We start from the raw sequence: 26,094 nt of genomic DNA on the forward strand, positions 1-26,094 counted from the left end.
TTAGGCTAGTTAACACACGTTTTAATTATGTTTCCTCCGACATCGGGAGTATATTGCTATAAAATTGCAGAAACGTTGAGAAAATCAATATATTTACATTACAAATATGCAAACAGTTAGGTAGTTTTTTTTTCTTCTCCTCCGTGATGATTATTCGCATCCACGACGACAATCTATTGATACCAAGACATCTCATTATGCATTCACAAAAACACTCTTCAGTATCTTAGCAACAAGCTTTTCTTTCGTCCTGTGATCATAGTGGCGAGTGGTTTTCTAAGTGTGTCTGGGTACTAGTTCAATGTGCCATTTATTTCTATGTGCCTTATTCCAACTTCCCCTCTATATGTTGGTTTGGACGAACGACGAATGAATACATCACACTCTGTGCCTCTCTCAGGGTTGGAGAGGCTGCTTTCACCATGTAATCCATGACAGACTACCTGCTAATTTTTGTCTAATCTGTCTCACATAATCCATTGGATTACATCAACTCAGTGACATAATCTGAATACTTTCAACTACTTTTGATTTGAAGTATTCCGTCTTCAAAAATCCAAAGAAATACGAAGCAAAAATGACCATATATATTAATAATTTTATTCTAAATGAGTAGTAACCTGAATTATGGAATTATAACCAGTTACCACCATGATGTGTACCATCTGACATGTGAGAGCATTTTTATACAGTATCAGTAATCTAATTCCAGTGTTTTTGACAGTTAAAAAAACATGTTTTAATCAGATTACTGTAATCATGTTATACTGATTTCAACACTTTCCAACCCTGCACCTCATCTTGTACAGCCAGTGTCTTCTTCCTCTTCATTCTGAGGAAAATAGATACTGAAATCATTGGCAATTTAGAACACTTCAAGAAGGATAACACAGAGCAAATACAAACCCAGCGGGATAAGAAATACATGTTGTCTGATTGTAACTCTTTTCTTCATTCCTTTCTCTAAACCAAAATGTTTTATCAGTCTTTTTCTTTCTGTCTTTCTTTCTTACATTTTTTTTTGCCTAAACAACTTTAACATCTCCAGTAACCTAGCAGTGAAAACCTTCACCGCTGCCTTCAGTTCAGTGTATCACACCACCACGAGAGTACAAGCCCCCACCCGCACCCCCTCCCCCGCCTCCTGTGGTCATCACACTGTCACATCCGCATCCCGCAGCAGCAGAGGAAGAAGAATCCTCCATCTACCACACCCCACGTTTTTAATCTCAGCACGTGAGCTAGCCCCCCCATGCCACGTCGCTTCGCTTGTACCATGCGTCTCTCAGTAGCGCTGATATAAGTATCCGGACCCGCCCCCCTTTCTAATCTGCCTCAGATGGCCGTGTCCCACACCACGGCCTGGGGCCTCTGGCAGGGCGGCGTGCCAGTCTTGCGGGGCTCAGGTGTCCGTCTCCAGCTGGGGAGGATGGGCATGCTGTCCTGCTTGTACAGGCTTTTGTCGGGGCGCCGGTGGGCCTTTATCTCCTTGCACAGGCAGCGCTTGCGCTCGATGACTTCCAGCAGCTTGCCGTCCCTCTGGCTCTGCATTGCCGCTGACTGGGCGTTGCCCGAGGCAATGAGAGGCTGTCCCTGTGCCAGCTGAGCCAGGTGCTGGAACTGCAGTTGGAGGTGGTGCTGCTGCTGGAGCTGTTGCAGGTGCTGCTTCAACTGGAGCTGCTGCTGCTGTCGAGACACGCTGGGACTGCAGGGAGCTCGGGACTGGACCAGGCCAGCGCGCAACTGGAGAGACACACACACACACACACACACACACACACACACACACACACACACACACACACACACACACACACACACACACACACACACACACACACACATACACATACACACACACACACATACACACACACACACACAGGGCAAGGGGAACATACATACAACATACACACACACATATAAACGGAGCAAAGGGAAAATGCGTACAAATGTAGGTACATTTAATATGTACTATGAAGCAATGAGTAGCATATTAATAGAATCAATGAGAGCCTGCATGAACACAGCATTTTCTATTCTCATCGAGGACAGAGCCCCCCCCCACCCCCCCCCCCCCCCCCCCCAACAGAGCTGACATTAAAAAAAAAAGTGTAGTTCCTAAAGACGGCCACCAGAGCGCAGCACAGCGCCACGTCTTTGTCACGTGAGGGGAGGGTCGAGCAGGCCGAGCGCACGTCGCAGACAGGTCTCTGCAGCACACACACTGGAACTGCGTCAGTATTTGATATGCAGCCAAGAATCTGGGTAAAACGCACTGCTATTGGACTGCGGCGAGCCGCTCTAAAAAAAAAAATGCCATACATACAGCAGAGCCCTCACATCCCCTCTGTGTACGTCACACACCACGCATCTCTCTCCCTCTCTCTTATTGCTCTTATTCTTTTAAGGCAACGTTTTATTCTGCTCAGTGAACACACTGTACTGTATTTGCTGGCTATAAATAGATCTGCAAGCACGCTGTCTCCAACGGGAGAGAGGGAATGATAACAGGAATAATACCAACGCTGACGTCCCGCCTTATTGCTAAAAAAAGACGGTAACAACAGCGGGTACACTTTTTTTTTGTAATAATGCCGGGTGTCATGTGTGTCTACCTGAGTCAGGGCCTCTCGTACCGGCAAGCTGCTCTGCCTCTGGACGTCGCCTCCGCCCACCTGCCTCACGCCAGAGGTGGAAGAGGAGCGCCCCAGCCGACCCACTTCTGACAGAGACAGAGAGGAACATCCATTATGCTGAGTTGCAAAAATACAACTGAAGAACTGTAGTTCCAACATGAGGAATGAGAGAAAACGCTCTTAAATATATTTATATATACATACATATGAATATAATCCTTCTCATATCCCTTACCTACTCTTACTAGTTACACTAGACTCTAGTAGAGTATGACCATACTGTCTTTATACCTGTATCACTGTACATATTAATACTACAACTCTGTTTAGCACTATTCTGATTAGCACTATTACTCAGTAGCACTAATTTATATATTTTATATCCAGTTTAATCACCTGTACATTGTATATTACTATTGGACAGTCACTCTGGTTGGATGCCAAACTTATTTTTGTTGCACTGTACTTGTGCTGTACATTTTAATCTAATCTAATCTAAAGAGTGACCACTGGTCTGAGTAAGTAAAACGGTATATGGTTTAAGAATATCAAATGTGCTTTAGGGGAAATGATTGGATATAGTAGCATGTACCTGTGTTTAGAGGATGACGTATCTATACTTATTGAGTAGTGTAAACATGAAGCAATAATGATTTTTATTACATTTTTTTGTGAAACCCTTTAGCGTGTGGTTATGATGATGTGAACACTATGGAAGTGTGAGTGAGTGAGTGAGTGAGTGAGTGAGTGAGTGAGTGAGTGAGTGAGTGAGTGAGTGAGTGAGTGAGTGAGTAAGTGAGTGTTCACCTACCTCCGTTGCGACAGGCGGGAAAGGTTTGACAGGGGAGGGGGAGTCCTGCCCTGGGCAAGGCCCTGAACCCTTGGCTGCCCTCCATACCAGCCAGGGACTCGCTGTGACACAGCCCCCTGCTGCTGGCACCGAGGAAATGCACAGGGATGCCCGAGTGGCCCGAACGAGGCCCTATGACCAGCTCCTCCTTGTCCATCCTTAGCAGGGCGTCTGCACTGCCGTTCCAAGCTCGCCCTTCGTCCTCTGAGAAAGGGGTAATGAAACATGTGAGTCTGAATGTATGTGATAAAATTAAGAGACTAGGCGAACACGATACTCACGCATGGGTGTTTCAACAATGGGGAGTCAGCCAGTCAGTCAGTCAGTCAGTCAGTCAGTCAGTCAGTCAGTCAGTCAGTCAGTCAGTCAGTCAGTCAGTCAGTCAGTCAGTCAGTCAGTGAGTCAGTCAGTGAGTCAGTCAGTTAAGGACATGGGCGTGTCATAGTGGGCTGTGAAGACGAGTAGTAGCGAGTCAGCACGCGAGCCAACACACAAAAGAATACACGCACACATACGCTGTATACGTTTGAAATTAATCGTTCCAGCAAAGTAGGCTTCTATTATTCGAATGACTTGTTTTAATGGGTATCATATAGTAGTAAGTCCTGCTGTAGAACATGACATATTAGCATGACATCTGATTTATTAATGCCAATAATGGACAACCGCAATTGGCACTTAAAAAGTGTAAATCATGTATTAATCAGTAGAATTTCATGATGGCCTGTTTAGCTCAGCTGGTTAGTGCGCTGCCTGTGGAGTGAAAGGTCCCAAGTTCAAATCTTGGTAAATACATTTTTTTTGTAACGTTAATTAATTTATACCCTCTGGTTGATAAGATAATATATTCCTTTATTGATCCCCTTGGGGAAATTCAGGCATCATAGCAGCATGGGGGATGGGGGGTACAGGTAGTAAAAACTACACAAGCAGTGTAAACAAATAAATCAATATAATTTACTATCTAACTAACTGAAATATACAGTATCACAGTATTCACATAAGGTGCAGTATGCATAAGGTAGTGTTATTGTCCTTTTTGGGACACCAGTGTATAAATTAATTAACGTTACAGAAACAAATAATTACCAAGATTCAAACTCAGGAGCTTTCGCTCCACAGGCAGGGAAACTAACCTGCTGATCTAAACGGGTGCCATGTATTGTGCCTGACTAATCCATCATTTACACTTTTCAAGTGCCAATTGCGGTTGTCGTTTATTATTGGCATTAGTAAATCAGATGTCATGCTAATATGTCATGTTCTACAGTAGGACTTACTACTGTGATACCAATTAAAACAGTAATTAGAATAATAGAAGACTACTTTGCTGGAACGATTCATTTCAAACGTATACAGTGCGTGTGTGTGCTTTTGTGTGTGCTCGCACGTTGAGGCTCGCTCTCCACGCATTATTTCTACCTCCGCCTGGGTAACGCCCCCGTTGATGATGGAGACGGTGGAATGTTGGTTCTGCTTAACCCTTTATCTGCCAGGGATTATTCTGATCTTAATCCACTGTCTGCCAGTACTGTAAGTCTATGGAGATGTTCCCCTTCTTTGCAGGGCTATAACTTTTTAAATTACTATGGCCCATTCAACGTCAAGTATCTATCGTTTAGGATGTAGCAACGTTCTACTTTTTCATTCACATATTCATACTAAAATACGGTCTAAAGTATAAATATGTTTTTATCGTTTTCTGCAGCATTCTGCAGAACGCGAGTTATAGCTATAAATACATATATTACATCATCAAATGTAGTTTGATACTGATTGACGTCAGATAAAAAATTTCAATTGGACAAGGTCCTAAACGCCATGCCTCATCATCTGCTGGTGACCGGAGGGGGGGGTTTATAAGTCCGTGGCCGACGTTAAATCATTCATGTAGTATGGGCGATACATAGATCACAGCAGTTTATATGGATCATAATAATCAAACACGCTGAAACTTACCGCAGCTTCCTCTGACCGTTGGGTGGTCAGCGTGGAGCAGAAAGTTCGCGATTATGGGATGTTGATATATGCGATCCATTTCCAGGTTGTATAATAGTATATACGTCCAAATCATGTTGTTTATCGAGTTATTGGCAATGGATCGCTATCCAGTGTATCAAGCTCGAGTCCCGGGAGCAATAGCGAGTGGCCGGACGAAATATGGTTGAGCACCACTTCCTGCCGCGTCACTTCCGGTTTGGGCGATTCGCCGATCGGCCACCAGATGGCGGGCTTGAACCGTTGGAGAGTTGAGAGGAGATCAACAGCAAGTCTCAAGTATCCGTGGGTAAAATATGATTGACATGACAGATTTTTGAAATATTGATCTCAAAGACGCCTTACGGCGTCATTGGCAGATTACGCATGGCGGAAAATGACGTGATAACACGTCATTGGCGAATAAAGGGTTAAATGGGTGTAAACGCGGGGTGGTTCGCCAGAGAGCACCAAGGTTCAGAGGGTTCAGAACGGAGCTGGAGCTTGAACCGGAGCCCGGGCAGTTTAAAAGCGCTAAAAGTGTCACAAATGTGAAGCATTAATTGTGACATTTAAAGTCACACAAACCGCATGCCTGTGAGCCACCACTAGGGGGCCAGAGTGGCTAACCATGAGGGAATGACTGAGTTAGCTAGTGACATTGCCAGTCTATGAGGTGCTTAGCATATAAGAAAACATGATTATAGAACATTGTCTAAGTAAATGTAAAACTAGCAAATAAATAAGTGAATAAATAAATAAATAAAAGTAAAGTATACACCATGGTTTTGTTGATACAGCCAATGCTACTTTGTACATAAAATTACGTTTGTGTTCTCTTTACTCTTCAAACGTACAGTGGTGAAGTACAGTAGTAAAGTACAGTAGTACGCCCCATAACCTCCTGCCAAGACTTACTCTCGGTTTCTCTGCTCCCATGGCTGAGGGACAGCTTTCTCTGCATGGGCCAGTAGGGCACGTCATCAGCGAAGGCCAGGCCTGTGCCGCTGTCCCAAGGCATGAAGCCGGCTTTGGCCTGCAGGGACCCAGAACCCCCGTTGCTCTTGGGAGCCCCGTCCCCCCCGCCCGAGAGACCTGAGGCGTGGTGGTGCAGAGAGGGCGTCTGGGAGCTCCCTCGCAGGCTATCGTAGGCGGGGGGTCTCCGGCCTACAGACGGGTAGGTCCACAGCAGGGGGCTGTCCGAGGAGGGAGGCTTGTAGGCCGGGAGGCTGTGGGGAGTGTGCGAACGGAGGTGGGGGCGGGAGTGAGGGCGCTGGGTTGAAGATAAGGGCTTCGGTGTGGAGCTGGTGCTGCTCTGAGATATTTGGCTGCTGGTAGTGGGAGCATTATCAGTCTGCATACCCCCTTCCCTATCTCTGTCTCTATCCCGGTCCCTGTCTCTATCCCTATCTCTATCTCGGTCCCTATCTCTATCCCGGTCCCTATCTCTGTCTCTGTCTTTGTCTCTATCCCTTTCCCTATCCCTATCCCTGTCCCTGTCCCTATCTCTGTCTTTCTCCCTGTCCTTATCCCGCTCTCTGTCTCTATCTCTATCTTTGTCCCTGTCTCTATCTCTGTCCTTGTCTTTTTCCCTTTCTCTGTCTCTCTCTTTGTCCCTACCCCTGTCCCGATCCCTGTCTCTATCACGGTCCCTGTCCTTGTCTCTGTCTCTGTCCCTGTCTCTGTCCTTGTCCCTATCCCTATCCCTATCCAATTTGTCTGACTTTAAGAGGAAGCTAACCGACTTCCCTTCCTTGCCTGAGCCCTGGGTTTGGGTCTGAACCGTGGCCTGGCTGGACGTCTGAGAGCCGCTCTTCATCTGAGCGGGAGATTCCGCTCTGTCCGGTTTGCGGTAGTGATGGTAGTGCGACGGCCGATGGTGCGGGTGGTGGTGGTGGTGGTGAGAGAAGGGGGATGTGGACTTGGACGATGGGGGTAAGGGTGTGGAGTGGCTCCGGGCCCGTAGTCCAGGCGCAGGGCCAAGCTGGATGTCTCTGCTGTGTTTGTCCTGTGGGGTCAAGCTCCCTCCGGAGGGCTCCTTGGAGGAACCCGACAGGGCCGCAGGGAGGTTGGAGGAGCCCAGGGAGGAGGAGGAGTTGGTGCTGGCTGTAAGTGTGAGGCTGGACGGTTGACCTCCTAGTTTGGCAGAAGAAGAGGAAGCCTTGTGTTGGACCCCAACCCCGCTGGAGGCCGCTGCAGGCTGGGGGAAGGCGAGCAGCGGTGGCCGGTGCTGTAGGAGGTTCGGGAATGGGGCGGGGATTTTGGTGTTGGACTCTGTCTCTGATTTACTGCCCTGCAGCAGGTAAGGAGTCGGGGCTCGAGGGGTGTGCGGACTGGAGGACAGCACCTGGGGAACAGGGGTGGATGATGTGGAGGAGGGAAGGGGAGAGGAATGAGAGATAGACACCGTCGCTTTGGGTTTGGAGCAGGAGGGTGAGGAGGAGGAGGGGCGCGGTAGAGGGGAGGAACTACTGGAGGAGGATGAGGGGGCAGAATGGAAGTGTTTGGAGGCTTTCAGTTTCTCATGTTTGAGAGGGAGACGTTTCTGGGACTCTCGGTCCGCCGGCAGCGCGTATTTCATCTCCTCGTAGATGGCCTCACTCTGGTCCGAGTCCGAATCCGGCGTGGTGGCCACAGGGGTGACAGGGTGCGGGGTGGCCGTCTGGCTGTCTCTGGTGAACACCTGTCCCACCATCTCTATGTAGACAGGTTCCTCGTCGCCGTCCCTCCTCTGAGGCTTGGCCTCTCCCGCCAGGAAAGGCAGGGAGGTGGGCACGCGGGAAGGCAGGGAGGAGGCGGTGGGAGCGGTCGTGCGGGGAGGTGGGAGGTCAAAGGAGAGCTGAGTGCTGGGGCTCCTCTTGGGCTTCAAAGGCGGAACCTTCTTCCCTCCCATGTCCCCCGAGTCGGACTTCTTCATGGCTGTGGGAGAACAAGGACCCAAAGCGTCACAGACACGAAGCATTCACCGTGACATTAAAAGGCGCACTACTACTTCATGTCTTCATGATTGCCTAGGCCAGTGGTTCCCAAACCATTTTAGTCAGGCCCCCCTTGGGTAATTGGAAACATTTAGGCGTCCCCCATCCCATATAAATTACATAAAAAAATTTCAGAACTTTGAAAATTGCCAAATTTATTACATTTATTACTTTTTGCATTCAAACAGTGTTCTGATGTGCATTTATTGGGTCTTGGAGTAAGATAACCGCACATTTTATATATACAATTATTTGGAAGGCAGAATCAGGCTGACCGCAGTACACCTCATCATACTTGCTTTGCATTGCTTTTGGCTTTGTAATGTGAGCAATGTTAACGTTACCTGGAACGCATGTCAAGTTGGTGTGTTTTATACATTCAGTATTAATTTTTTCACATTCACACTCCAACTGATTTGGATTGACTTTACAACTGCTGTCCAAATAATTTCAAGATGGAGTGTGAATTCCAGTTATTTTTCGTGAGCCAGATCATCATCAGCTCAGCGATAAGACCCGGCTCTTTCAGCTCCCAAATTGCTCTTCATTCAGTAACCACTTCTGGCTTTTATAATTCAGTCAAATTTAGCAATGTTGACCTGTGATTGGTATCTGTGCACATATAATCACTCAAATCATAAAACCATTGGCCCGCAGGCCCACACTTTGAGAATGTCTGCTCTAAAGTATGGAACTAAAAAAACACCATGGTTTCCTTGTCCCGCCTTGTAGCCCTCATCTCTGTGCCAGCCTTACCGTTCTTCTTCTCGGAGTGTTTGGCCTGCGGATGGTCGGAGGTTCCCATGGAGGAGGCGCTGAGACGAGTGCTCGGGTGGCGTTTGGGTTTGGTCGGGGGGCAGCGTCCGCCGTGTTGGGACTGGGTGTCGGAGTAATCCCCGTTCTCCAGACCAGTGTCCCCGGCGCCCACGGCGTGGCAGGACTGTGAGCGGGGAGCCATGGCCGAGGCACAGGAGTGAGGGGACAGGTCCTGGGACGCCGGCATCGTCATGAAACCCATCCGGAAGTGGCGCCGGAAGGAAGCCAGGTCACGGACCTTCCCCACCGTTGCCGAGGGGTCGTTCTGGCTGGAGCTAAGAGAGAGAGAGAGAGGAAATATGTCCTGCATTCACCAATCATGGTTAAATTAGAACACCGTGGAATACAATAGAAACATACTGTAGAACAGAATAGAATAATAAGTGAGCTGTTGTTTATTACCTCTTTCTGTTAACCTTCCTGTTGACCTCCCTCCTTTCTGTTGACCTCCCTCCTTTCTGTTGACCTCCCTCCTTTCTATTGACCTCCCTCCTTTCTGTTGACCTCCCTCCTTTCTATTGACCTCCCTCCTTTCTGTTGACCTCCCTCCTTTCTATTGACCTCCCTCCTTTCTGTTGACCTCCCTCCTTTCTATTGACCTCCCTCCTTTCTGTTGACCTCCGTCCTTTCTATTGACTTCCCTCCTTTCTGTTGACCTCCCTCATTTCTGTTGACCTCACTTCTTTCTGTTGACCTCACTTCTTTCCGTTGATCTCTCTCCTTTCTCCCTCTCTTTGTCTTTAAAAAAAACAAATAGTAGTAGTCAAATTAATTCGCACTCCCCTCTGTGTCTCCTCTTTCCCTCTCTCTCTCTCGTTCTGTCTGTCTGTCTCTCCATTGTATGGAAAGCACACACACAGACAATCCCTTCCCATGCATTGATGACGCAGGGAATGCAGTTTGCTGTAGCTGGCGGGTTGACTGATGAGACTGGGAGAGGCAGTGCAGCAGCCAGAGCCATGCATGCTCAGTGTCACACAGTCGTCCTCCTCAGCATGTATCCTCCCTCTCCTCCTCAACATTCACATGTATCCTCCCTCTCCTCCTCAGCATGTATCCTCCCTCTCCTCCTCAACATTCACATGTATCCTCCCTCTCCTCCTCAACATTCACATGTATCCTTCCTCTCCTCCTCAACATTCACATGTATCCTCCCTCTCCTCCTCAGCATGTATCCTCCCTCTCCTCCTCCATCTCTCCACCTCTGCTCCCTCCGTCACAAATGTTCATTGGTAAAGATATCTTCCTGACTACACACTTTTAAACTGCGCTCTCACTGACTACAGGGCCTCTGGATCTTCCTCTTGTTATTCACATGCTTCTAAAGGCATCGTCTCATCTGCACTCCGCTGGCTTTTGGGAAGCGTTCGATCTGTTGCTATGGCAACTGTTTTGATGTTCCGCACGTTTGATCGTGTCTGAATGCGTACATGTTGGAAATTATGAAACTATTGCAGATTTAGCAAAGCAGGTGATAATAATTAAAAAAAAATACAAATTGCGTTTTGAAAATGTTATTACTTAGGAATAAAATTATTTCCTATGCCTATTGGAAATCGATTGAAATATTTTCATAAATTGAAGCAAGATTTGAATGACCAAACACTAATCCGAATAGAAGAGAAGAGAAAAGGAATTATTATGAGATAAGTAAAAGACATTATGATGTCTGTATGGTTCTTACAGTACAGATTTCCATGGCCTAGGAAAGTTCAAACAATCAGATCTACTCTCCGACAGGGACGTGCACAGGACTTTAGAGGGGCAGGTGCTCAAAGGCTGAAAAGGGCACTATACATGTGTGTGTTTTAACCGAGCGCGCGCAAGCCCGATTTTTAAGGGCCCTTTTCGGGCGGGGGGGGGGGCCCCTTTTTATGCTTTTTGGGGGGTTTTGGTGATCAAATATTGAATATTGAACTATAATAATCAATGCAGAAGCTCACTTATCCTTGAAAGACATTTTTATCACTGACTTAAAAGGCCCATACATCTCCATAAATGTTCAGGGGGGAGGGAATAATTACCCTACAGACCCCAAGAAGTGCTGTATATTCTGTATTGTTTAATATAAATGCATTTTTTATTCCAATCCCGATTTGTATTTGAGATTCCCAAATCCCATCGGACTTGACTTCTTCGTGTCCCTCAATGAGTGTAATACCAGTAGGGGTGGGAATCATCAGTTTCATCACGATACGATACGATATCGATTCTTTGGACAACGATACGATATTTGCCGATATCACAAAGTCTGCCACGATACGATACGATACGATTCAATTCAGGTGTCTGCGATCGATATGAGGCGATATTATGTGCCCATTTAACACAATCAGTCACATTTAGATCAACTAAAAAAAGGCTACGGAAATATCAATTGATGTATTTATTTTTGAGCTCTTCCAGACATTTAAATGAAAAACAATCTATTGTTTTTAATACAAATAGACCTCCTGTTCACTTTTGTTTTTATATATTGAGCTTTAACACACACACAGACACACACACACACACACACACACACACACAGTCCCCCACAGCCCCCACCCCTCCTCCTTCCAAGTCCCCTTTCCACTCTCCTGTTCTCTCTCACGGTTAGCTGCTTAGCTTTTAGCAGCCAACGCGACGTTCATTTAGATATTTAACGCGACGTTGGCATAAAGGAATGGCGACGATGCAACGCCTGTTATATGCATTTGACCCGTTGCGGGGAAAAAACTGCACAGACTTATATCGGCTCGCAAAATAGACGCTCTGTAGTGCTTTACAGCAGACGCAAACACTGCTGTAATTTCTACACGGAGTTTCACAATACTGGGCGCCGGCGGATATGACTCGCGGGGATTTTCAAAATAAGAGTATCGCAATATGAATCGATCTTTTTACGTTGCGTCGATCCTATTTGATTATTGATAATAGATCGATATATCGATCTGGATCGATGTATTGTCCCACCCCTAAATACCAGCATTCAACTGTATGCGCCACAGCGGTTTCTATCATCATCATCATCACCACCCACGCTATGCATAAAATATATAGGTCCGCGGAGAGGCACCTATATAAAAAAAAAAACGTGATGTCACTTCCTGCTCTGGAAAACGAGTGTTTTTTAATTGCGATAATAACGTTATATTGTGCATTGGAAATACAAACATACTTAAAATGAGTAAATATTATTCATTTTAAACATGTTTATATTATTTATAGGGCTATAAAACAAAAAACTAAAAACTTATTTTTCTTGTTCTCTCATATAACCAGGGTAGTTCCTGAGGGGGGGGCGGCGCCCGAGCGCCCCTAGTGGCGAGCCGCCACTACTGACATGTCTACAGGTTAGACACTGCTTCACTCTCTGTGTGGTCTGACATGTCTACAGGTTAGACACTGCGTCACTCTCTGTCTTTTCTGACATGTCTACAGGTTAGACACTGCGTCACTCTCTGTGTGGTCTGACATGTCTACAGGTTAGACACTGCGTCACTCTCTGTGTGGTCTGACATGTCTACAGGTTAGACACTGCTTCACTCTGTGTGGTCTGACATGTCTACAGGTTAGACACTGCGTCACTCTCTGTGTGGTCTGACATGTCTAGAGGTTAGACACTGCGTCACTCTCTGTGTGGTCTGACATGTCTACAGGTTAGACACTGCGTCACTCTCTGTGTGGTCTGACATGTCTACAGGTTAGACACTGCGTCACTCTCTGTGTGGTCTGACATGTCTACAGGTTAGACACTGCGTCACTCTCTGTGTGGTCTGACATGTCTACAGGTTAGACACTGCGTCACTCTCTGGGATGGAACACTGAGCACTGAAATATAACACTCAGTTAGAAATTGTACTTTAGTTGTGGGTAAGTAAGTAAGTAAGTAAGTAAGTAAGTACGTTTTTTTTTTTTTTTTACTTTGACCAGACAGCTGGTTCTTTTAGCGTTTATCGCTTTTTCTGGTCAAGCATGACCGACAGAAACAGGTTGAATGGGGTATAGATCGGGGGAAGACACTCTGAGAAAATACGGCGAGTCCGGGAGTCGAACTCGTGTACCCCAGATCCGTGACGCGCACGGTTGTCCCGACGCCGAAATAGCGCCGAGATACGCGGTGAGCTACTGGAGCTCCCCAAGTAAGTAAGTTTTACTTCGAAAGCACATTTAAAACAACTGTAGCTGTACCAAAGTGCTGTATAAATAGCATTATAATAAAACACAGTAAAACATGGTAAAGAAAGCAATACAAATATGAAAAATAGAACAACAAATAGAAAAAAAGAAATACACAACATAAAACAGGGTAGGTGTGAGATCAGTAGGGCTGACCCCTATTAGTCTGGCCAACCTCTTAGTCGAATATATATATAAAAAAAATAAAAATAAAATTATCATTCTTTCCAAAAGAAAAGAGGCCTAGAAGCGTGGCTAACGCTAATGGCACGCATACCAGAGGCTAACTGCCTACGAAAACAGGCACAGAGGCACTGAAAGAGGATTTCACCCATCTAATGAACACACTAGACTAGACAAATATCAAGATGTATCCATCAGTGGACCAATTGCATGCTTTTGCAGAGGACAAGAAGCCTTCAGTCGACTCCTTCAGACATTAAGCACCCCCCACAGCCCAAATGGAATGATACAAAAAAATATATATATATATATATTGTTGTGAAGGGCCAGATTAAACCGAATATATATATTTATTTATATATATATATTTAATTGTATTTGTATATTCTCTAATATTCCTTGATATCCCTTGTATATTCCTTGTACAATATGCATTGAATATCCATTCTAGCCTACTGAACATCCCATAATAGTCTCCATTCTACTATTGGTCGAGACCTTGGTGCCAGGCTGCCATACCCCCAGACCCAGTTCAAACGTACCGCTCAACATGTACGAACAAGTCCTAGTTCCGCGTAGGAATCTGGCTACCGCACCACTAATGGGACTATTTGTTCATAGTGCGTATATATACTGCGCTACTAAAGTAGGACTTCCTTTTCAGTCCAGTTTCTTACCCTCCAATAGAGTCACAGACGTAAAGCCTCCCCGCGACGCCACGTGTGGGAGTAAGGCCAAGTTCGCCTACCATCGGTATTGAGACATCGTGTATATTAATATTTGAATAGTCATATTTGGCACTATATCGTCGAGTTGGACGTAGTCTATTAAGCTAATAATAGTCTGTTAATATATAGTGCTTCGTACGGTGATAATACTACCGTAGTCAGTACCCCATCGTTTCGGGCAGAGAACTGGCTGCTTATCCAGGGTGGTTGACCCCACGTGAAGCTGCACCCGAGGAGCCCCAGAGCCGACGAGCGAGTGGACCTGTATACCGGATTATTCTACCGATGACAGCCCGCCTTCCCCGGCACGGATTATGCTTTGTATACGTTGATTATTCCATGGATAAAGACCCCCGACACTGCCGTGTGTTGGAACCCCCCCCCCCCTGGAGAGGACGCAAGGTGAGGAGACGCTCTGCAAGACGAGGTCGCTTCACGTCTCTCCTCCGTGGACCGGAGGACGCCGGCCCACAAAGAGTCCACCTGCTTTCATCTGTGGTCCAAGGATCGCCGGCGCATTGAACGGCACTACAGTGGGTTCACCTGGGATACCCTTGGCCGGATGAAGCAGCCGGATTCTACCCCCCCCCCCTTCCTACTCCTGTCGGCTTACAAGCGACCGGATTACCCCCCCCTAGTGTATCCAGCCTATAATCATTAAAGTATCATTGCTGTTATTCCTTAACTATTCCAGGTCGTATATGTACCACCTGCGCCTTCAGAGATTGGACATTCTCTATTGATATACCGACGAATACTCTTGCCATAAAAGTGCATACTAATTCCCATTCATAAATGTGATTGATTTGATTAAGTGCTTGCTCTACACACCATCGCTGTGTAGAAATAAAGACCTATTTCTAATTCGTACATTTGTGTTGGATCCGTTTCATCTACGTGACAGTGTTCATCATAATATATTTATGCCGTGTACTGGGTGGCCGAATATTAAGTACAAAGGTAGTGGTAGTAAGTATCATATCTAGTAATACAGTCAGGGAATTGTACCCCTCAGTTACAATTGGTCCTTCGAGCCGGAGGGTAATCAGTGTAATATTAATATAGTGTTATTAATATTGAAATGGCCTATGATGAACACTCCACGAAACGATCCTCCTAACCAACGCCCGCAGCGCGAACGACGGCTCCCTCAGTACTTAGAGGCTTACGCTGTCAGTCAACAACCTAGTCTTCTACTAACAGTAAACGCGGTAAAACTAGAAAGTAAAAGTATGTCTAACCCCAACGCCCAGACTACCCCGACCATAGAGGCCCCTACGGGTTCTAATGTAACTGACCAAGTTCACGGTGGGGACCAGTGGGAACCAGACATGACTTCACACCCCGCCAGTACTGAAGAAGTAGTCCCCGATGAGTCCCGGGAGGAATACAGCGCTACCGAGAGAGAACTCGGCACGGAAGAAGACGGGGAGAGCACCGTGGAGATAGAGCTCTAAGGCTCCGCAAGGAGTACCCCGAGGGAAGGCTCCCCTATACAACCGCCTTCCCCCAGCGAGGCAGAGAGGACCCTACAGCAGGCCTTCCTCATCAGCCTGAACGCCGCTGCTGAACGCGACCGACTGCAGATCCAGCAGCGGAGCGAAGAAGAGCATATACGTCTAGAAATAAGACGCATTCAGAAGGAAGAGAATGTGGCCCGAGACCGAGCAGACAGCCAGCGAGCAGCTGCTGGTGCTCTACGGGACGCAGAGCGTGACAGACAGCAAGCGCAACTAATAGAACAGCTGATCAGACGGACAACACCCTCTCCCTCCGCCAGAGGCTCCAGGAACTCGTCTAGACACACCTCCAGGGCGGCATCCCCTAGCCGAGTAAACAACCCTGAACTTGACCAACAGACGAGGTCTATACCCCCCACAGACCACCTCCCCCCACCGGTCCAAGCGAGACCTAGCAACCGGGAAGGAGCAGCATATCCTGTGGAGAGGCTAAACCAGAGACTACAAGCACTGGAAGACCTAACTGAAGACGAAGAGGAAGAGGAGGAGAACCACGCCCGACGACAGCACAGTACTCTACCGGACCAGGAGGTCCGGTACAGCCCAGGCTATACTCCCGCGGAGCTGCGCTACAGACCCCCGACTCTATACACGGGTGAGCACGACGCACGACCCGCACCGAGGAACAGCACCTGGACAAGCGGGCCATGGTACACTGCCGGTACCAGCCCATACCAAGGAGCGGGAGGAGACTCGCCTAGGAGGCCTCTCCCCCAACGCTCGCCGATGTATCCACAGTCAGCGTCATACATTGGCACGCCTATGGTACCCGACTTCACCCAAGAGAACCGGGCCCAGTATACAGAACTCCGCATGTGTCTGGAGACCATGTTGGTGGATGTATTGGATGAACGCCACAAATACGCCATCCTACTGAAGCACTTAAAGGTACCCCGCGCACATAATATAGCGCTCGCCTACGCGACCTCCACCACCCCATACACAGCAGCGCTGGTAGCATTGGACCAGAGGTATGGGCGCATATGGGATTACGTGATCCAGGAGATCCGACACATCGACCGCTTACCCCCAGCAATAGACAATCGAGCACTGGACGACCTGTCCATCAGAGTGCAGTCCCTGGTAGGGATGTTGGGAGCGCAGAGAGAGAAGGGGAGGCATGAACTTTACGCCAACTCAAATGTGGAAAGGATCTTGGAGAAGCTGCCGCCCGCTCGACAGGAGCGTTTTAGGCGGCAGAGAGACCACCGAGACCCGAATGGCCCCGAACCGAACCTCCTCGATCTAGCAGACTTCCTGGCGAGAGAAGTCAGCAGCCTACGGCTAGATACATTCGGACGGAGCACCCCTGGCTCCAGAGAAGGAACCAGACGACTAAATGATGAAAGAAGATCGGTGACTGTGATGCACCAATCGGAGTCAGTACCGAGCAGCAGGAGCCACAGTACCCCCTCCAGAACGGAGAAGTGGAAGATAGTGTGCCCCTACTGTGAGAAAGAACACTGGCTAGCGCAATGTGACTCCTTCCCCAAGCTGAACGCGGAGGAAGCAAGTCAATGGATAAAGTCCAACAAGCGCTGTTTTCGCTGTGCGCGCTCACACATGGCAGCCGAATGCCGCTTAAAGAAAAGGTGCACCAAGTGCGATGGAGCCCATCTGGACATACTTCACGACAGTAACAGACGGCGCCCTTCACCCGCACCATCCAGCAGCAAAGCGAGCGTCATGTACATCGATCCCGCCAGCAGCAGTGGAGCCCGAGTACTCCTAAAAGTAGTGCGTGTGACACTAAGCTACCAGAATAAAGTCCTGGACACTTACGCCGTCCTCGATGACGGGTCAGAGAAGACCCTTCTGCTCGCCTCCGCTGCGGCCCAGCTAGGGCTGCGGGGAAGCGAAACCCAAATGACAATTCGGACAATAAGACGAGATTTGAAGACGATAAAGGGCGAGAATGTCTCATTCTCTATCGCAGCAAGCGGCCAGCCTGAGCGACGGTACTAGATTACAGACGCTTTCACCAGCCAAGAAATAGGACTGTCGCGGTACACATACCCCGTCGCCAAGCTGATGGAGAAATATGCACATCTGCGCAAGTTACCGATCCCGCTCATAGACAATGCTATGCCGACCCTGTTGATAGGCTCCGACCATGCAGACCTCATTGTCCCGATAGACCTGCAGCAGTCGAGACCCGTTTGGGATGGACTCTCCAAGGCCCGCTCGCCAAATCTCTCAACCGAAGTACAGCCACTAGATGTCTCCACTCCCGAGTCACGGAGGGAGAAACCGCACTCCTGCAACACGTAGAGCGGCTATGGACCTTGGAACAAATGCCCTTTAAGAACGGAAAGAAAGACATTCGCTCTAAAGATGACATTTACGCCATTCACCTCCTCGAGACAGGGACCAAGAGAGTCCCGGTCAACGGCGTGTTGAGATACGCCACGCCACTCCTGCGGCGAGTAGGAATGCCTACTTTCCACGCCAAGACAGACGCCACAGAACGGTACCTGCTGAACACGGAGCGGCGCTTAGCCAAGAACCCCGCCCAAGAGAGTGTATACCGCGCTGAGATTGAGAAGCTCATCACAGCGGGACACGTCACAAAGATGGACATAAAAGAGGCTGACCAGACCACTGAATCGTGGTACGTGCCTCACCACAAGGTCCATCACAACGGTAAAGACCGCATAGTATTTAACTGCAGCTACCAGATCGGATCCCAAAATCTGAATAAAGAGTTACTGCCCGGTCCCACACTCGGCCCCTCCCTACTCAGCGTTCTACTCCGCTTCCGCCAGGAAAAGGTGGCCATCAGCGGGGACATTAAAGGAATGTTCCTGCAGGTGAGATTAGTAGAGGAGGACAAGCCCCTGTTACGGTTCCTATGGAGAGAGAAGCCAGGAGATGAGCACCCAGCCATCTACCAATGGGAAGTCCTCCCCTTCGGAACGACGTGCAGCCCCTGCTGTGCTACATTTGCACTACAGAAACATGTAGCAGAGGACCCAGCAGCGGACGAAGAGGTCCGACACAGCGTAAAGAACAGCTTCTACGTAGACAACTGTCTACAAAGCCTTTCAACCCAGGAAGAAGCCGAGGCTCTCCTGATTAAACTCCGCGCCTCATTGATCAAAGGCGGCTTTGATCTCAGGCAGTGGGCCAGCAGCGATCCGCAAGTACTGCGCAGCCTCTCCTCCGAGGACAAGGCAGCCAGCAGCGAGACCTGGATGGCTACAATCCCGGGAGAAGCCCAGGAGATGACCCTGGGATTGGTGTGGCGATTCAAAACAGATTCGCTTCACTACAGACACAAGCCCCTGACTACGGAGCAGGGAAGGCCGGCGGCGGCGCCGACCACCAGACGGAGTGTGTACACAACACTCGCCCGACAATATGACCCGCTAGGATGTATTCTACCGTACACCACCAGGGCAAAAATGATTGTACGAGCATTGTGGGACAAGGACCAGGGCTGGGACGACCCCATTCCCGCACACCTTGCATCCACCTGGAGAGAGTGGGAGATGGAGCTCCACTCACTCCCAGGCGTTAATATGCGCCGAAGCTACTTCCCACCCATGGTGAGGCCAGAGACATGTAAAATGGACTTACACATCTTCAGTGACGCCTCAGAGGTCGCATACGGATCAGTAGCCTACTTGCGGGCCCAAGAAAAGGGGGGAGAGATCCACACAGCATTTGTCCTCGCCCGCTCGAGAATAGCCCCACGCAAGCAACAATCTATCCCACGTCTAGAGCTCTGCGCAGCCCTAGCCGGAGCGCACCTAGCCACGCTCATCCAACGTGAGCTCACCATACCGGTGTCTAGAACAATCCTGTGGTCAGATTCCACGACAGTACTCGCCTGGATCAAATCGGACTCATGCAAGTACAAAGTCTTCGTGGGAGTCAGAGTCACCGAGATTCAAGACTTAACCGAAGAGTTAACCGGAGAAACAGAGTGGCGCTACGTTGATACAAAACAGAACCCAGCTGACGTCATCACCCGGGGGATGCCCCTGGATGACCTCACCCGTCGCAATGTCTACAGTGACGGCCCAGCATTCCTAAAGCTCCCGGAAGGAGAGTGGCCCACGCCTATCCCGAGGGAAGCCAGTCAGGAGGAGGCTGAGAATAAGAAGCCTGTGTTCTGTGGATTGAGCACCGTAGCCTCCACCGACCCTAACATAGACGATTGCACGTCCATAGAGAGTGCACAACAAAGAACATTCCTGCGGTACCACCCGGAGTGCAAGTCCCCCGCTGATATGTCAGCAGCTAACTACGAGGAAGCAGAATTGCTTCTACTGCAGCGAGCCCAGAGAGACTCGTTCCCCGATGAATTGGCCTGTCTACAGGGAGGAAAGCCCGTCCCATCCGACAGCAGATTAATTCATCTGGCCCCCGAGAGCGACGCTCATACCCTCATCAGAGTGGGTGGCCGCCTACGCAGAGCCCCCAATCTACCGGATGACATTAAATACCCGATCGTATTGAACAGCCGACACAAGGTCACAGAGCTGATTATAAAGAAATACGATGAGGATGTACATCACGCAGGAGCAGAAAGAGTCTTCGCGGAAATCAGACGTCGTTACTGGATCCTACAAGGAAGAGAGGCGGTACGACGCTTCCAGCGAACATGTCTAGACTGCCGCAAGTGGCGCGCGCAGCCCAGCATACCAAGGATGGCTGACCTTCCTCCATGTCGCCTCCGAATCGGTGACAAGCCATTCCACTCAACGGGTATGGACTGCTTTGGCCCGCTGCACATAAAGAAAGGAAGAGGAACCGAGAAGCGGTGGGGTATTGTATTCAAATGCATGACCACCAGAGCGATACACATCGAGCTTCTCCCGACCATGAGCACAGACTCATTCCTTATGGCCTTCCGTAGATTCACATCACGGAAAGGAAGACCGTCTACCCTATTGTCCGATCATGGGACAAACTTCAAAGGCGGCGAAAGAGAGCTGAGAGAGAGCTTCCAAGCTATGGGCCCAGAACTTAAGACCCACCTCGCTCCAGCACAGGTTGATTTCCAATTCAACCCCCCAAACGCACCCCACTTCGGTGGCACTTGGGAACGAGAAGTGCGCTCCATAAAGACAGCCCTGTACGCAGTACTTGGGGCCCAGACTGTGGCGGAAGAAGTCCTAATGACAGTCCTCACGGAGATTGAGGGAGTACTTAACTCGAAGCCCCTCGGATATGTCTCCAGTGATGTGGCGGATATCGACCCAGTTACCCCCAACACACTCCTGATGGGGCGGCTAGATCCTGCATTACCCCAGACAATGTACCGGCCTGAAGAAGCGAACGGCCGACGAATGTGGAGGTACAGCCAAGTATTAGCCGACAAGTTTTGGAGCAGTTTCCTACTGCACTACCTACCGTCTCTACAGACCCGCCAGAAGTGGGTAAAGGAGAGAGACAATTTGACAGAAGGAACAGTCGTCATGATTATTGATCAATCACTGCCCAGAGCTATGTGGCCGGCCGGCCGCGTAAGCAAAGTGATCACCGGTGCCGACGGCAAGGTCCGAGCAGCTGAAGTGCTTGTCCAGGGTCGCACTTACACCCGTCCCGTGGCGAGGCTCATAGAACTGCCCCGACTCCCAGACACAATCGATGATGACCATGACCCTATAACCCTATGACTTTGTGAAGTTGACTGACCCCTACAGCAAACCCTTATGTGTAAATAGACAACGCGATTAATCTGTCTCTGTTTAACTGATTAGGTCTGGGACCAATCAGGGGGTGGCTGTTGTGAAGGGCCAGATTAAACCGAATATATATATTTATTTATATATATATATTTAATTGTATTTGTATATTCTCTAATATTCCTTGATATCCCTTGTATATTCCTTGTACAATATGCATTGAATATCCATTCTAGCCTACTGAACATCCCATAATAGTCTCCATTCTACTATTGGTCGAGACCTTGGTGCCAGGCTGCCATACCCCCAGACCCAGTTCAAACGTACCGCTCAACATGTACGAACAAGTCCTAGTTCCGCGTAGGAATCTGGCTACCGCACCACTAATGGGACTATTTGTTCATAGTGCGTATATATACTGCGCTACTAAAGTAGGACTTCCTTTTCAGTCCAGTTTCTTACCCTCCAATAGAGTCACAGACGTAAAGCCTCCCCGCGACGCCACGTGTGGGAGTAAGGCCAAGTTCGCCTACCATCGGTATTGAGACATCGTGTATATTAATATTTGAATAGTCATATTTGGCACTATATCGTCGAGTTGGACGTAGTCTATTAAGCTAATAATAGTCTGTTAATATATAGTGCTTCGTACGGTGATAATACTACCGTAGTCAGTACCCCATCGTTTCGGGCAGAGAACTGGCTGCTTATCCAGGGTGGTTGACCCCACGTGAAGCTGCACCCGAGGAGCCCCAGAGCCGACGAGCGAGTGGACCTGTATACCGGATTATTCTACCGACGACAGCCCGCCTTCCCCGGCACGGATTATGCTTTGTATACGTTGATTATTCCATGGATAAAGACCCCCGACACTGCCGTGTGTTGGAACCCCCCCCCCCTGGAGAGGACGCAAGGTGAGGAGACGCTCTGCAAGACGAGGTCGCTTCACGTCTCTCCTCCGTGGACCGGAGGACGCCGGCCCACAAAGAGTCCACCTGCTTTCATCTGTGGTCCAAGGATCGCCGGCGCATTGAACGGCACTACAGTGGGTTCACCTGGGATACCCTTGGCCGGATGAGGCAGCCGGATTCTACCCCCCCCCCCTTCCTACTCCTGTCGGCTTACAAGCGACCGGATTAACCCCCCCTAGTGTATCCAGCCTATAATCATTAAAGTATCATTGCTGTTATTCCTTAACTATTCCAGGTCATATATGTACCACCTGCGCCTTCAGAGATTGGACATTCTCTATTGATATACCGACGAATACTCTTGCCATAAAAGTGCATACTAATTCCCATTCATAAATGTGATTGATTTGATTAAGTGCTTGCTCTACACACCATCGCTGTGTAGAAATAAAGACCTATTTCTAATTCGTACATTTGTGTTGGATCCGTTTCATCTACGTGACAGTGTTCATCATAATATATTTATGCCGTGTACTGGGTGGCCGAATATTAAGTACAAAGGTAGTGGTAGTAAGTATCATATCTAGTAATACAGTCAGGGAATTGTACCCCTCAGTTACATATATATATATTCTTTTTTTTTACCAATAGCCGACTAACGGCAAATTTTGGCCAATCATAGTCGACCATCCAAATCCTTAGTCGGGGACAGCCCTAGAGATCAGACTAAAATGATCAGTTTAAAAGCAAAAAGGCCTCGGTAAACAGGTAGGTCTTTAACCTGAATTTAAAGTCAGACAGGGAAGTAAGTGTTTATGTAGTAAATTGTAGTGGAGTAAAGTATGAGTGAAACACAAGGTGCTTAAACATACTCAAATGCAGTTGTGTTACTTAAAGGCCCAATCAGTGATCTAAATATAAACAAATGGGTAGCCCAACCACCAACGGAAAGAAAAAAAGACGAAGAAGAATGGAGACTACTATACTAATGGAGATGATCTATTGTAGTTGATTGATAGCTCCTGATACAAGGACTAACATTAGACAACAGAACAGGTCATTGAGTTATATCCATTTGACAATTTTATTGTGTTCATTGTACTTGTAGTGTGGCTGTAAGAGGTTTATTTGATCATTGGTGTTGTAATGTCTGTAGAAAACACTGGAGTAAAACAGACCTTTTTCCTTTTTAAAACACGTTATTTTCGACCTACAGATCAAACCATTCTAGAATGTATGTGAAAATTAGATTTGATAAAATTAGATTAGAGTAGATTAGATTAGATTAGATTCAAATGTACAGTGTCATTATACAGCAGAAGAACTTTTCTGCAGACATGGGAGAATTTTTTAACCCCCATCTCTGTCTCTCTGAGTGAATTTATCGATATAGACATTCCAGTGACCTTCTACCTCATCTGGCCTGCAGCGTTGAACCTTACCTGCTCTGCCTTGACCTATTTTGAGTGGTTTCTCCTGCCCCCCCGGGGCATATGGCCCTGAGCCATCATCTTGTATCTCATCCTGTATACATACGCTTGCAGTAGTTCTTAGTTCTATTTATTACTTAATTTCACAATTCTCTTATATACTTTGATTATATTGTCATCATGTATGCATATATATGCTCACTACATGTATTTATTGCTCCAACTCCACCCACTACAAACATGGGAACTCTCTAACCCCTGTCAACATCTCTCTGAGTGGTTGTCTCAGTGTTGACCAAGGTGGTGGATGTCTCGGGGTGATGGCCAAGATTGCAGTGATTATGTGCACCATTGAGGTCATGGATCAGCTTCATGCCGTCTTCTGTCCAACCTACAACGTCTAAACCATGCCTGTTCTAGTTCATTGCTGGGTTAAGTACTTCTATTCTATTCACATATATGCTTACTACATGTATCTATTCTATTCACATATATGCTTACTACATGTATCTATTGCTATGTCCGCCCATCACAAACATGCAAGCGGTCTAATGCCTGTCCCCGTCTCCCTGTGAGTGGATGTCTCGTGGTGATGACCGGAGTGATGGACGTCCCGTGGTGATAGCCGGCAGTATGCGATCCTCTCTATGTCGCCCCCATACCTCAAATGGATCCCTCATCAGCTCTATTTTCAATCTTTCAAAATATTCTCATGTACCCCAGTTGCTATTGCATGTGCTTTGTGTTTCATTGATTACACGTATATGTACATACTTACCAACTGTTTCGCCTGTTTTATAGCAACAATACTATCACCGACATCTAAGAAGGGAGATCCCCCCTTGAACGGCCCTTCTAAGGTTTCTCCCATCCACATTGCCTATGGTGCTTTTTTCCTATTGCTAGGTTTTTAGTGAGTTTTTCCTTACCTTGGCGTGGGGTATGTTTGGGAGTGTTGCATTTATTTATTTTACATTTTATTTTGGATTTCATGGTGTTTTTGTTTTGTTCTTGATTTATTGTGATGTTTCTTCTTGACTTGTTTAACTCAATCAGCGCCAGACCCGAGGATAGCCGGGTTAACTCGCCAACCGTTCAGCGCCACACCCAAGTATAGTCGGGTTTTCATCGTTATTTCTTTTATTTGATATTTTTATTAATTTCTCTCACATGGACCTCGGGGTTACCATAGGGAATCACTCTGAGATCGCTAGAGTGTAATACCAGCCGCATCCTGGTAGGTGGCAGTATCGCCCACTGTAACTGAGGGGTACAATTCCCTGACTGTATTAATAAGTATGGTATCATTAAACCACTACTGTCTTATGTACATTACTACTGGCCATACAGTACACAGGTATATGATATGAACACCTCCACAATGACACGGTTCCACAACAAATCTTGGTTAGAGTAATATTTATTATTATAGCAACGGTAGTTTACAGAATGATAACTATGAATTGCGCTTGTAAGGCGAAGAATGTGCGTGAGTAAGTCAAGAGCGTAAGTCCATTAGAATAGTACGCAGGAGATAATAAATACCACCTGTATCAATAGGAATTATATCTATGGTACACTAGTAGGGCAGCGGGAGATACTAGTAGGGTCCCTCCGGTTGTAGGCCAGCAGGGGGAGGAAATGTTCGAATGCAAACTCTGGATCAACGGGGAATCAATAAGCTCCAGCTACGGGGGCGGTACATTACTCCCTTGATCGGCAGACGAAAGCAGCAGCTGTAATCCAAGTATGCGTGCAGCATAGGTGAAAGCCGGCCAGCCTCTCCTAGAGACGGGCTCGAGTGATGTTCCTCACGGGTAAATCCCACACAGTAGTGGGTGTAGACGATTCTCCGCTCCAACAGCCACAGGACCAAAGCAATATAATAATAATCCAGCCGGAAAAGGGCTCTGCATTCACCGGGGTAGATTCTCCGGTGCGCGGTACTTCACATTAACTAGGTCGAACTTGACGTTATTCCACTAAGCTCTGACACTTTTACTGTCCTATTCGCACACGGTTATAAGTGCTCTATTTAGATGCACGGTTGCTCACTTCACTTGGTCGTTGACTCGTGATGAAGGCTTTAACGTTTGAGGGTAACGCGTTTCTAGGTTAACTTGACTTTAGGCTAAGTGCTGCTGTATCCACCTGCGACGTATTTATACGTACGGTGAATAATCTAGTACCAGCCTTATTCCTGTCTCGTATTCTTGCGCCGAACCGGGCATGTCCAGGCAAGCCTTGGCGGTGACTTTGAACTAG

The 26,094-nt window shown here is 47.8% G+C and overlaps 1 protein-coding gene across 1 annotated transcript in view; it reads right to left on the reverse strand.

Annotated features, from left to right (window-relative positions):
• Positions 1-1,335: 1,335 nt before the first annotated feature.
• The window catches only part of nyap1 (neuronal tyrosine phosphorylated phosphoinositide-3-kinase adaptor 1), a gene marked incomplete at both ends in the record, with an annotated part of 119,172 nt that continues 94,413 nt past the window's right edge, over positions 1,336-26,094 (reverse strand). Inside the window, 5 exons of the mRNA XM_084320050.1 lie at positions 1,336-1,743; positions 2,619-2,725; positions 3,451-3,693; positions 6,385-8,385; positions 9,201-9,535. Coding sequence (XP_084176176.1) covers positions 1,336-1,743; positions 2,619-2,725; positions 3,451-3,693; positions 6,385-8,385; positions 9,201-9,535 — 3,094 coding nt within the window. The remainder of the gene's footprint in view (positions 1,744-2,618; positions 2,726-3,450; positions 3,694-6,384; positions 8,386-9,200; positions 9,536-26,094) is intronic.

Source organism: Notolepis coatsorum (genome assembly GCF_963971535.1).
Source record: "Notolepis coatsorum genome assembly, chromosome: 8".
NCBI classification, from domain to species: domain Eukaryota; kingdom Metazoa; phylum Chordata; class Actinopteri; order Aulopiformes; family Paralepididae; genus Notolepis; species Notolepis coatsorum.